The sequence below is a fragment of the Sabethes cyaneus genome, chromosome 2 (genome assembly GCF_943734655.1).
Source record: "Sabethes cyaneus chromosome 2, idSabCyanKW18_F2, whole genome shotgun sequence".
NCBI classification, from domain to species: domain Eukaryota; kingdom Metazoa; phylum Arthropoda; class Insecta; order Diptera; family Culicidae; genus Sabethes; species Sabethes cyaneus.
In genome coordinates, this window is record NC_071354.1 from 24,548,210 (window position 1) to 24,562,399 (window position 14,190).

The following is a 14,190-nucleotide window of genomic DNA, read 5'->3' on the forward strand; positions in this document are numbered from 1 at the left end:
CACAAGATTGCACCTGCACTTAGTGCTATAACGCGCATGGGTATATTTCTGTATAGAACTTTTCCAAATCATTAACACTTAATCACAATTGTGTTAGCAGAGAAATAATGTACTTATGCACAATCCGCCTAATATGACAAGAAGGCCGTCCGTAAAACCATATGACGGATACTGCAGACTCTTTTGTTCTCTCAGTAGCTCATCTCCCACAAAAAGTTCTGTAGCAACAAACAAACCAATTGGTTTCTCAGTATCTGCGTAAATCACTAGACTTGCCGGAGCTACTGACGGCAACGTGCTGCCTGTTTCTATCGCACTGACCGAGTAGATAACAGTCTATTTTCCCTGCGGCAGAAACAAAGAGCAGTCACACAAAACAATATCGTAAGCGAGCGTCGAGGAAGTGTATGATACGTTCTATAGAATGAAACTAAACTAGTTATTAGATTACCTAATAGAAGGATGCAGCTGTAGTTTGAGGGTAACACACTTGACCGACAACTGAGAGACAGAGTCAATTGAGAGAGAGAGAGTCATAAACTGAAAATCGATGTGACTTTACGCATTCCGCGCTTTGTTTACTTTTTGCTATTCAGACATTTAAAACTTTTAAACGGGGTTATATAAATCTGCTAATCAAGAGTGTTTTTGGCAATCTTTGTCACATAATAAAGAAAAAAACAAAAGAAGAAAGTCAAAAGTCGAGTACTAAAATTCAAAAACCAAAAGTTAAAAATTAGAAGACAAAACATTGGAAGAACTGGGAAAAATGATATGCAAACTTTGAATAATAATTTAATGTCCAGGTGGGACTTGAATCCACAACTCTCAATCTCGCGTTGAGTGCGATACCATTACACCACCGGTCAGTTCTACATAAAACCCACCTGGACAGTTAATTATTTTTCAAAGTTTGCATGTCATTTTTCCCAGCTCTTCCAATATTCGTTGTTCACAAAAACACATCTACTCCATAGTAAGAAGTACAAATTAACTTGACCAGTATAAGTCAATATCAAAAATGATAAAAAGTTGTTAAAAGACAAATATCAAGTCAGGTTAAAATTTAAAAATCAAATTAACTAGTCTCAAGTGCAAAATTAAAATAAAAGTCAGAAGCCATCAACCAAAAGTATAACAGTAGAACGTGCCATCTGAGCTGCCCGTTACTGACTACTTAAAGATAATTAGGTATGAAATCAAAATTGAATAAAATTTTATTTATTCGAAATTGGCTTCGCCCAGAGAGCTTCCAGGTATGATGCTGGTCTAACAAGCCAGTCGTCGTATGTTCGAATCTCGGCTAGGCGGTTCTGCTAGATAGACTTAGTAGTATTGTTGTACTAGCCTTCCTGTACTCTAACAGCCGGTTGTGAGCATGGGCACACCAGTGATAACCATGCTGTACTAAATGAAGAGGAACTTCTTCTCAGAATATTTTTAAGGTACTTGAATCTTTTCTGTAGTAGAATAGGATTTATTCCATCTGTTCCAGAAGATTTCCCAAGTAACAATTCAGGGCCGCTTAGTTTTATTTGAATTATATAAAGGTTTATTGCGGTATTAATCATTACATATTGTTTTATTATGATATTTCGCAACACCAAAATCATACGAGTCAAAACACACATATATCCAGCTCTAAAAAACTGTAATAAAACTGTTAATAGAGCAAATTTATTTTGGTTGCTTATATTACTGCGATAAAACTAGTTGACGTTAATAGCAATAATGGTTATACATGGGGCGCAGCAATACCTGATGGCGCACCAATCAAAATTGATCTTACTTCGGTTGCTTGTCCTTTCGCAATAAATCTGTTAGTTTTACAGAGGTGTCCAACGCCCAAACCAATCGAATTTATTGCCGCTATCATAAAGAATATTAGAGTTCAATACCGAAAGCCTTTTTTATTCGAAGCCATATTGCCATATTCTAGTATTTTGTTTTAGCTTGCAAACAAAAATTTATCGAAGCAAAGTGTTTTGCAGAAAGAAAGTTATTATCACTCGGGTTTTCTGTCACAGGAGCCAATTTTCGAAAATTGCAGAATTTTGATGGCGCGTTGATTTCATCCACCTATCATTTCCATATGCAGAGTAAAATTTAATGCGCATATGCTGCAAACCAATGGAAGCTTGTAACCGTCGGCCTAGTCTCCGCCCAAGATTTAGGAGACTGTCGCGCGTGTAAAATGTTTGATAAATGTCACGAAATAAAATGTCAAGAAAATAGTTGAAATACTCTATTGCGATCAGCTTTCCCCGGCGACGTACGCAGCCACGCGTCAACGGTTTCCACCCACCCACCGCCAGGGGGCGGAAAAATTGAGTCGGGCTAGCGTGGATTGAGTATGTCAGGAAAACGATCAGCCAGAGAGAGAGAGAGAGTACGGTTCTGGGCGCGAATAAAGGTCATAGGTCGTTGGACATAAGATAATTGAAGCCATTACCTTGTCTGAAGCCAAACCGTTAAAAGCTAATCATAGCAGTGAAACAGAAAGACGAAATAAGATCAAAAGGTTCTAAAGGAAGACAGAAGTGAAAGATAGAAATACTCGAAGGAGGAAAGGAAAGCCGCGTATAACAAAGCAAACAACAGGTATGGCTGTTCAGAGATTCTTCTACCATAGTCCCGACCTTGACCGCCTCGAACCGGATGCTAAAAAACCCCTCTCGCTCTTAGGACCCCTGTGCTTACCCTGTATTTACCCCGATTACCTGACGTTACCAACGTGACTCGGAACGAGACCTGGGTTGTACCGAATTTGGTCCTCACGTCCGCCGCTGCCACCACGATCGTCAACCCCGAAGCTGAGAGAGCGTCCCTGCCATCGACGCCATCGAAGTAACGTCGCGTCGTCGCCATCGCGCTTGACAGAAGCCCTGAGTGAGCCTGCAGTCGGAACGCCGGAGGTTAGTCGTCGAACCCCGTTCCAACGTCGCCGACCTGACCGCAATTGGATCCCGGTCAGCATCGAAACCGGAAGTGAAACCTCGAAGCCAAAAGGTAGGAGTTATCGAAGGGAAAAGTTGTGAATAAACGGGAAGAGTTGAGCAGAAGGGTTTCAAGTGTTTTCTTGATAGTAAGTCACGAACGTTTGCCGTCCCTGAGGCTTGATTTAGGGACTCGTAAATGCTGGGTAGTTACGACCCCGTCAGTTACAAGCTGCTGAAAATTTATTAAGAATTCTATGGGATATTTTATTATGGTCGCTATAATCCAAATCGATCAGAATGATATGGCAATAAACTTTAACTTTTCTGCTCACGGACTGATTTAGTTTTTTACCAGAGCAAGCTGTATGCTTTATAGCTTTGTAGTGAAAAACTTCATTTAATTATGGCGGTAGCTGTTAAGCAGCGAAAAGCACAATCGGTTTTATTGCTGCTCTCTGCGGTGTGTGATAAGCTTATAAACTGATATTTAAAGAGGTTAAAAAACCCTCTGAAGAGCGGGCTCCTTGCCCAGAAGGCGGTTTTATAGCGGTCATCAGGAAGTTCTGGTGGAGCTCATAGTTTTATTAGCGGTTTTATGAAATAGGTCATGAAAACCACTAGAGAAACGAAATAAAACTAGGAATTGTTCCTTGCGTTGTAGTGAGAGAAACCGTTTATCGCACATTCAATTGCTTCAAATGTACCAAACCTTCAATTTACCATAACGCCTGATAACATCGACAGTCGCTTTGTTATCGTCTCCACTTTTAATAATCATAACACCGTATTTGGATCTATTCTGCCGTAAAAGTTCCTTGGTGAAGATTTGGAAACATCGTTTGGACGTGAATATCAAGAATTAGTGAGGTTCCGCTAATCCTAAAGTGCGCTAGTGGTCTTCAAAGTTTTTGCTTCTTTGTGATCAATTCATAGAACCGAACGAATTGCTGACGGCTGATCTCGTATAACAATAGGTGCGTTATAGCTGTTACTCTTTCCACTATCAAACTAGTGTTGGTATCGCAGTGAGCTATCTTGTTTTGCTTTTATTTACTGGCGCACACGTAAAAGTTGCCTATCATTTAGTAAAGCTGTTTTGCCATCCGCTGTGGTCTCAAAAATTGTGTGTGGTGTTTACAGTTTTATCTGATTTGATTGAGCTCTCGACAAGTGGTGCTGTTTCTGGATAGGGCTGTGTGGGACTGTAGACTCCCGCGGTTTCAAAAGTGGAAAGTGCAGATCTTACATCGGGCTCTGGTGCTAGTTACTGACTTTGGCTACAGTATTGAAAAGCTGAACTGGTAGTGCATTGTCGTAGCGATCTGTTTTTATTTTGCTTCCTGTTGCCTGTTGCACACACGATAGCTGCTTATCAATTGAAAGGGACTGCTTTCGCCATACGCTTTGGTCTCAAAAATTGTGTGTGGTGTTTACAGTTTTCTTTAATTTTGATTGAGCTTTCGACAAGTGGTGCCGGTTCTAGATAGAGCTGTGTGGGATTGCAGACTCCCGCAGTCTCAAAAGTGGAAAGTGCATATCTTATACCTAGCTCCGATGCTAGTCACTGGCTTTGGCAATCGCAGAAACAGGTAAGAGAACTATAAGCAGCATCCTAATCAACAAAACACGGTAGGTTAGGGTGATAAGCGATTTCGATTTCTTATTGAACAAGCTCAGTATACGTTTGTTTTAAGATCACTCTTGCGTTGAATTCAGGGAAGCAGCAATTTTGTTGTCATGAATGCATGCAAGGTTTGTGCGGAGCCTGTTCAAGGCAACGAAAAATACGTCCTCTGCAGTGGAATTTGTAACAAACTGCTGCATGTGAATTGCTCTGGGCTCAATGCAACGAATTTTAAAGCGTGGTCATCGAATGTTGGATTGCTATGGTTCTGTGAGGCCTGTAGAATCAACTTTAATCCCGTTATTATGGATCGAGAATCTCACATTCTCAAAATTTTGCGTGATCTCTTGATAAGAGTGGACTCAATGGATCTTCGACTGGGCCAATATGCTGAAAATCTTAAAGCGATGAATGGTTTAATAACGTATCAACAAATTAGAAGGGAATCAATGAGCGATAAGCGGCCTCAACAACAACCTTTGGACACATCATTGAATACGGTATCAAACTTTCGTCAAAGCATAGATCGTTTGAATCTTGATAGTACGATGCACTCCAACTTTGGGAACGCTTTTGCTGAGCACGATGTACCACCAATCCCAGACACCGCCAATATTCCTGCGTCAAAACGTCTAACAACGATTTCTAACGCTGCTGCTGTTGCTACCACTAATGCTGACATCGGTTCTTCTGACACTGCCGCCTACGTCACTGCCACCACCACCGCTTCTACTGCTACCACTGCTGCTACGGCCACCCTCTCTACTCCCGTTCCATCTACCTCTGCTGGAGACACACGAGGCTCTAGAACTGGATCATTCGAAGGAGCCCCCGAATCCAGAGCTGGTCGCGTGAATCCTCTACGAATAGTAAATCGAACTGAACGCCGCCAACAAATTTCCACTGACGATTTAAAATCGTTTTACATCACCCCTTTCCACGTCGAACAATCGGAACAAGATGTCATCGAGTATCTTCGAGAAACGCTGAATATCGAAAACTCTTCTGTGAGATGCACAAAGCTTGTGCCCAGGGGCAAACAACTTAGCGACCTGACATTCGTCTCGTTCAAAGTGTCGGTGTCTGCTGATCTGGAAGTTGCTGTAGGAGATAGCTTTTACTGGCCGGAAGGAGTGATAGTTCGTCCTTTTCAACCAAAAAACGACAACTCTGCGGTCACTATTCGACCTCAAATATCAGGTTAACAACTGTGAGTAATTCTGCACCGATCAGTTCATTCTCAAATCAAGTTCTCCCTGTTGCACACGTTTCGGTTAGAGATAGCTTGGACACTTACATTGAATCAGCAACAAAGGTTAACGACTTTTCTGACACCAGTTTAAAATCGTTGATTTCTAAAAAATCTCGTAATTTCACAACTATTGGTTTTCATAATGCTCGCAGCCTACTGAACAACATTGATAATTACCGTGCATTTTTCGAAAATACAATGATATCGGTTCTTGGAGTAGTAGAAACTTGGCTTAAGCCTGGAAACACTAACAGATCAATATCCATAAGCAACTTTAAAATTGTACGATCTGATCGCCTGAGCAGTACCAAGACTCGTGGGGGGGGGAGTTGCATTTTACTTAAACAAATCAATGAAATATTCTGTTCTTTCTAAATCTCAAAAAGGTAGCGAAGTAGATTATCTTTTTATTAAGCTTACTAGTTTAAAAACTGTTTGCGGGATAATATACAAACCACCTAACATTCCTAGTTCTAGTCTAAACGAAATCTTCGAAATAATTGTTGAGCTATCCTCGTGTGAGCCGAATATCTTAATCATGGGCGATTTAAACATTAATCTGCTAAAATTTGCTGAACCATCCGTGACAAAGCTGCTGAAACAGCTTGATACGGTGACTTTTAAACTAGTGCCCTCCCTACCCACATGTCATCGACCCAACTGCCCAGAATCTTGGATTGATTTAGTAGCGGGTAACTGTACTTTTAACATAAAAAATTTGTATCAGTCTTCATTTGGAGGTATTAGTGATCATGATCTAATCTGCTTCGATTATAGAATAAAAAGCCAATATTCCGCTCCCGAATATCATTGGACTCGTGAATATGGCAAAATTAATTACCACAAGTTTGCGCAGGATCTACGTAATGCCGATCTCTCTGTAATGCAACAATACAATGATGTAAATGATAAATTAGCTATTTTGAACGACACCCTTTTATCCATCATTGATCAACACGCTCCCTTGCGAAAGAAAAAGAGCATCGATCCCAAATGTCCTTGGATCACTCAGAATTTAAATGTGTTATTTAAAAACAGATTGGATGCATATAATTGCTGGAAAAGAGATAAGCAATGTCTTAGTAAATGGAACAATTTTACGCGGTTAAGAAATATTGTAAATCGTGAAGTAAAAAAATCCAAGCAAGAATTTTTCACTTCCCATCTTAACCCTGAACTTTCAACAAACAAACTTTGGAGAAACATCAAACAGCTGGGTCTCAAAGAGGCGTCTTCTAGAGCTGGTGGCGGGGACGTCAGTGCGTCATCGCTTAACACGTACTTTGTTTCTCAACTTAATCCCACACATCCTTACGATTTAACTGCGGATATAAGTCAGGAAAACTTTTCTTTCAGATGTTTATCTCAAGATGAAGTGTTAACCGAATTCAATTCGGCCACATGTGATTCTGCCGGAACTGATCAAATTCCATTGCATGTTCTAAAAAAGACACTTTGTGTCACGCTGCCTTTTATTACCGACCTGTTTAATTGTATATTAACTACGTCATGCTTCCCTTGTGACTGGAAAATTGCTCGCGTTGTTCCTATTGCAAAAAATGAGAATCCTTCCACCGAGGCTGATTATCGTCCAATCAGCATTCTTCCCGCTCTCTCAAAAATCTTTGAAGGTCTAATAGCAAAACAACTGAATAACTATTTAGTGCAAAATAGTCTGCTGTGCCCTCTCCAGTCAGGATACCGTAAGCACTGCAGCACAACCACAGCGCTCATCAAAATCGAAAATGATATTCGATGCGCGTTGGATCGAAAGTTTGCTACAGTTATGGTGCTCCTTGATTTTAGCAAAGCTTTTGACTCAATCAACCATGCTTTACTTTGCATAAAGTTAAAGCGCATATTCTCACTACAAGACTGTGCTATTAAGCTCCTTCATTCATATCTTTCCGGCCGATCACAATACGTTAAGCTCAACGGCATAAAATCAGACTTGGCTACCGTAACAAGCGGAGTCCCGCAAGGATCAATTTTAGGACCGCTTCTGTTCTCGATGTTTATTAACGATCTTCCTGAGCAATTGCTGTACTGCAAATTTCATCTTTATGCTGATGATTTTCAATTATACCTTCCCGGAAAAAGTAATGAAATCGACATTCTCGTAAATAAAATCAATATGGACATAAAGAAAATTATGGATTGGAGTAACTCAAATGGTATTCGATTAAATGCTGGAAAAACTCAGGCAATCATTTTCAGAACGAAAAGAATGATTTTCGATGAAGTTGCTCAAGTTATGGTTGGAAACGAGATTATTCCCTATTCAGCGGTTGTCAAAAACTTGGGCATACTCATGGATAGCTATATGAAGTGGGATGCTCAAGTAGCAGCCGTGTGTAAGAAAGTTTATGGTTCTATGCATTCATTAGTAGCACTACGTCATTACACTCCACAACCTATACGTTTACAACTAGCTAGAACTCTTATTGTTCCTTTGTTCGAATATGGTAGTGTCCTGTTTGCAAATGTATCTAACAAAAATTTCGAAAAACTCAAGTTGGCTTTTAATTCCGTCACTCGTTACGTCCATAACATTCGCCGTTTTGATCATATTTCAAGCTTCAAATCAAATTTCAAGCTCATTGGTTGGGTGTACATTTGAAAATTTTCTTAACTTCCGAATATGCACTCAAACATATAAAATATTGTTTGATGGGCCAACTTATCTTTCAGACTTTTACTCATTCTCCCAATCAAATAGAACAAACAATCTTTTGCTAACCAGTTGTGTAACTGATGCTGGCAGGAAAGCCTTTCGTCACCGTAGTATCTGTCTCTGGAACCGTCTGCCGAGCGTGTGCAAAAGTGCTAGAAGCTACGCCGTCTTCAAAATATCTTGTAAAACATTCCTCTCAGCAGAAAACTGATTATTATTAGAACTGATTGATTATTAGCAGAAATCACATTGTACGCAAACTTTGAAAACCATTATGAGGTTACTTGTGTTACGTGAATATGTAGTTAAATAAATAAATAAATAAATAAATAAAAGTCCGTTAGTCTAGGTCACCTGGACCTGGTCTTGTGGATTATTTCGAGCTTCAGGTTCCACACTGCCTAGAAAACGACCATTAAATAGACATTCTAGTTTTTCGATTTTGAATTTCGACACAATTAGAATCGTTACTGCAGAACCTCTGCCAACTCGTACGGGCAGAATATTGTAAAACTTTTGCATAAGATTTACGAACCTGCTTGAAAGACTTCACACCATCATCACTACGACTTACTTGTAATTTGACTTAGTTTACCTCATACTGCATTAAACATTTCGAAGGCGGTGCTCAAGTAGATACTATCTGTACAGCATTTCACCGCACCTATAATTCCATTCTTAAATCGTACCTGCTTAACCGTTCTACCACTGTGAAGATCGGAAATAACCAATCATATAGCTTCGTCAGCTCATCAGGTGTACCTCATAGAAGTAAACTCAGACCAATATTCTTTATATTTTTCAACGATGTCTATTATGCTATCCCATCAGGATGCGGATGATTTCAAACTGTTTCTTGTGGTCCACAGCAGACTTTTGTTTTGTTTTGATTATAGTCACTTTAACAGCTTAGGCCATTCGTGACTTCTACGGGGTTGAGATTTAAACCCTGGTCCTCGGCGTGAGAGGCGTGAATGCTAACCACTGCACCGGAATTGACCTCCCACAGCAGACTATATTGAACTGCAACCAACGGTATCTTGTTGTGATTTGTTTCAATGGTACTGCTGTAATTAGCTGATCCTTAGTATAACCAAATGCTGCGTGACCTTCTTCACACGTCGAAAACACTCGATTGTATGGAATTGTTCGTTAGAAGTGGGACTTGTCCTTTAGAAATTATTATTCAACGACCTTACCCAAAACTAGTCGGCATGAGGATAATCTTATACTTATTGTAAGAACAAAAAGTAAAGCGTCCAAAGTTCTTTCGTTGGCACGACCCCGTAATTGAAGATTATTGCACAGGCAAACAGAAACCTTAGTGTTATTACTAGAATTGCCAAACAGCTCACTTACCCATATTGTTTGAGGGCACTGTATTACTGATTAGTTCGTTCTTTATTAGAAACATTAGCAGTAATTTGCAGCCCTTATGCAGGCCCTAGGTAAAGCAGAATGTCGTGGAATCTTCCCAAGTAACAATGCCAGTTTTATTACGCACTTATTACGGTTCTGGTGACCAAATTTGGTCATGAAAACCGCAATAAGAGCGCAATAAAACTCAAATTGTTACTAGGGTGGGTTGTATGACTTGACTAGATTCAATGCATATTCCGATCAAAACCAGTTAAAGTTTTTGCAGAACTTGCAAAATTGATTAAACTAAATAGGAAAACGAAGAATTATTACATCATCCGAATGCGGTTGTATGGCACTCACGGTTTATTAAGAAATATTTGGAAATCTAGTATTGAAACTCACGAGAATGAATCGCGGCTGTTCTTGCACCCCGCCTGATTATGTAACGAAGATATTTTTTTCTTCAAAGATTGAAAAAGCGTGTTTGAACCACACAAGCAATTTCTCAGCAATGATTCTATGAAGAAAGGATCCCACAAATAACTCGATTCAGTTTGTTATGTAATGTTAATAATAAACTATCAATCATTTTTTGTGACGATTTGATAATCAAGTCAAGTAATTTATCATACAATTATTATTTTCAGAAGTCACTCCGATAGATAAAGAAAATCCGTACGATACTACGAATGAAAATATAAACTTGATAGAAAAACAGCGCCAGACAGACGTTAGAAAGTTTTCTCGAAATTGTCAAATTAATGCGAACGGAAACGTTGACGTTTTTTTGCACTTAAAGCTCTTTTTTATTCCAATTTTTAACAATTAACTGAATTACCACACCATTATAAATGAACATTACGGAAAATTTAACTCTGGCATCTACAAGATGGGCAAAGTCTAACCATTATATTCTGCACATTGAAAATTCGCCGATCTTACAGCAGATTTGCGTATTGCTAATTAAACTTGCAAAAATGTTTAGCTTATGTGGATTTTTGGCACACTATTAGACTATAAACAAATATCGATGACCAATTGCCTCAAAAAACTATACTATCAATAACCGACCAGGGAACCACTTCCCGTCGGTCGGTTTACCCTCACCTCACGCTCACTCTTACCTTAACCGTTTCGCCTCGTCGATGAACGGCCGCTTCTCGCCCTCGGTTAGCAGTTTCCACTGTGCACCGAGGTTCTTGGAAATTTCCGAATTGTGCATCTTCGGGTTGTCCTGTGCCATCTTTCGCCGCTGCCCCCGGGACCACACCATGAAGGCATTCATCGGCCGCTTGATGTGTTCCCCTGGGCCCGAGCTGGAACTGCAGCTGCCGGTGCCGCTGCTGCTGCTGCCGATGCCACTGCCACTGCCGTTTAGAGTGTGATTCTTCGAGGCGATTGTCATGTCCATTGTGGTCGGAATATTTGAATCTCGATCTCGATCTCGTTACACAAATGAGGTCACTCCACTACTGTCGCACGATGCTTTGATTTTTTTTTCTTGATGGGCACTGATAACCCGTAATTTGCGAACTCTTTTTCTTTCTATGTCACTTTAAATGGGCGATTGCGTTCCATCGGGTATCTCGCATTCTACTAATTTGTATTGCACAATCAATTTTGCAGCTATCTATACGGCAACAATTTATCAAGTCGAAATAACGACTACGGCCATGCAGAAATTGCTTGCCGCTTATCAGATTCGCAATGACGTTGCATTCAAACGCGATGCGGAATTTCACAACGATTATGGCATACTTTCTAAACTAACGGTCACGCCGGTTAGGAACTAATTGCGCTAGTTGCACTGGCAGTTCTAGTCGAACACACACCCTTGGATTGTACCCAAAAATAGCACTCTGACACCTGGATAACTGCTTATCAGTTGCACGCTGGTCGCCGGAGAGCGAGAATAAAACCGCTATCACGATGTTTTCACGTCGGATTCTAAACACATAATGGTCGCATCATAATCTGTTCCACTGTTGATATTTTGATAAAAGACCAACAGTCAACCGGGACCCGAAGGAGTGCTGCGATATTCCAACAATGCCAGTGACTGCGAACGACGGCAGCGCGTCGGCATGAAAAATCCAACCGACGAGTCCCTCCGAGTGCCTAGCGGGGCAAGGAAAATAAGAGGAAAAATCAAACACACATTGCTGAACATGCAACAAACACTACAACAGAACGCATAAAAAGATTGCCAGCAACGTGTGAGCACTCGAAAAACGGGTCGGAACGAAAAAAAGAAGAAAACACCCACAATGAAAACAGATATCCTTTTTTCCACGCGGTTGAAAAGATGCGCGCCGGATTTTCCTTCTCTGTCGGGCCGCAGCATGTTCTCGTCCGATAACGACACCGACGACGACGACGAGGTCGATGGTAACGACGGGATGACTGGAGGATGAGGAGTAGGCACGGAAGACACGGAAATGCACGCTTTTCTTTTCCATTTATATTATGCCAACGAGCCCTCGGCTCTCGCGGTTCGCTCTTTCTCGGATTGCGTGTATGTAGGTATATCGATGTCGATGTCGGAGCAATGCGGTTTATCACGGAACCGTGTACTACCGTGTCGTGGGAAGGAAGAGCAACAGAGAAAGAGAGGACGCACGCACATGTGCATCTGCGGCACAGAGAAAAACGTTGGATGTTTATATGAGTTGATTTTTGTCGGGTATGCCGCTTGCAATGCAATCGATGTTGATGGAAACCTGTACCTACATAGCGGGAGTGAAGGTGCTACTGTTATTTTCGTATGAACATACATATTATTACATCCAAACACAGATTCAATTTGTTTTGGCATTTGTGCGAGAAAAGAGTAACAGGACAAAAGGTTTTTGGTTTTACAACTTAAAATAAATTTGATCTTCTAAGGCGTTCATTTCCTAATAATTGAACTGTATATTCAATTTTTCGCTTGATTGCGACAATAAATCAATCTAAGCTAAATAAATTCAAATATATCTGAACATATTACCAATAGAGTTGTTTAGTAAAAATTCAAATCTCTGTTAGAATTATAATATTGGTGCACAAGCCCCGCAATTGTCCTGAACCCTACCAGTTGGCTGCGAAGAAAATCAATGCTCCATTAAAATATGTATACCTTTGCAGCTATATATTTAGATTGCCAAAATTTGTTTTAAAACGGAAGTTAAGGTTAAAAGTCAAAGGGCAGCTCGGCCATGAAGGCATTCTTTTTATTTTAAAATCCAAACAGAGATTCATAGAATCAGCATTAAGGGAAGGAAATGTCCTTGCATTTGGTATTGTATGCCAAGCCTGCGTTTGTGTAAGCACAGTAAGCACAGACCACTCTCCATTTCGCATAAGGATGTAAAATTAAGATCTATTTTTTTGGGTATCTACTGATATTTAGCTTTTGCCAGAGCGAAAAGCGAAAAGCTTTATTAAATTACGGCGGTGGCTGTCAAGCAGCGAAAGCTTAATCAGTTTTATTGCTGCTTTCAGCAGAGAGTGATACGCTAACTTGAGTTTATAGTCTGATTCTTGTAGAGGTTATAAAAACATTCTGAAGAGTGGGCCACTTAGTCAGAAAGCGGTTTTATAGCAGTCATCAGAAAGTTTTGGTGGAGCTCGTAAAATCAGGGTAGCAATGTTGAACCCTTGCTCTCGCTCTGTTACAACGATGATGTCTGCATAATTCTTCCAGCAGGTTGCAGATTTATGTACTCTGATGACTTCAAAATCTACCATGTAGTTTGCGCAGTTCCTGATTTCGAATTATCGAATTACAAAAACTGATGCGTAAACTGTGCAACAGAATCACCATTAGCGTTACCAAGTGCTAGGTAATCAGTTACAACCGAAAAAGCTTAAATTCAGTACGATTATTCGATACACAGCCAGAAAATTACGCGAAAACGCGTAACAATTTTCAAGAATTTTGATGTTTTATCGAAAGCTTACATTCCACGACCACTACAGTAGTATCATTTCCATAGTAAAGAAGAGCCTGGAATTCATAACGAAAATTGCAGAAGAGTTTCATGATTCATACTGTTTGAGAGGTTTGTATCACGCATTTCTATACTCAGACCTACACACTTAAAAAAAAGCGCCGAAGTCGGCTAAATTTTGCCGAGATTTGGACAGCCGAGCGTTCGGTAAAAATTTCGGTTTTGCAAATCGACGTTTACGGATCTATACTAACGTTTGGCATCATAAAAAATTTTGCCGAAATTTTGCCGAATCTCGGCAAAATTTAGCCGACTTCGGCGCTTTTTTTTAAGTGTGTAGAGACGGCAGTAGTTGGCAACAGCAGGCAGTTTGGAGCCCTTACACTGGCCTTGAGATTGGGAGAATC

The 14,190-nt window shown here is 40.3% G+C and overlaps 1 protein-coding gene across 1 annotated transcript in view; it reads right to left on the bottom strand.

Moving 5' to 3' along the window:
• The window catches only part of LOC128738639 (transcription factor SOX-14), a 36,040-nt gene extending 24,778 nt beyond the window's left edge, over positions 1-11,262 (bottom strand). Inside the window, exon 1 of the mRNA XM_053833932.1 lies at positions 10,976-11,262. Within this exon, the coding sequence (XP_053689907.1) occupies positions 10,976-11,262 (287 nt within the window). The remainder of the gene's footprint in view (positions 1-10,975) is intronic.
• Positions 11,263-14,190: the final 2,928 nt, after the last annotated feature.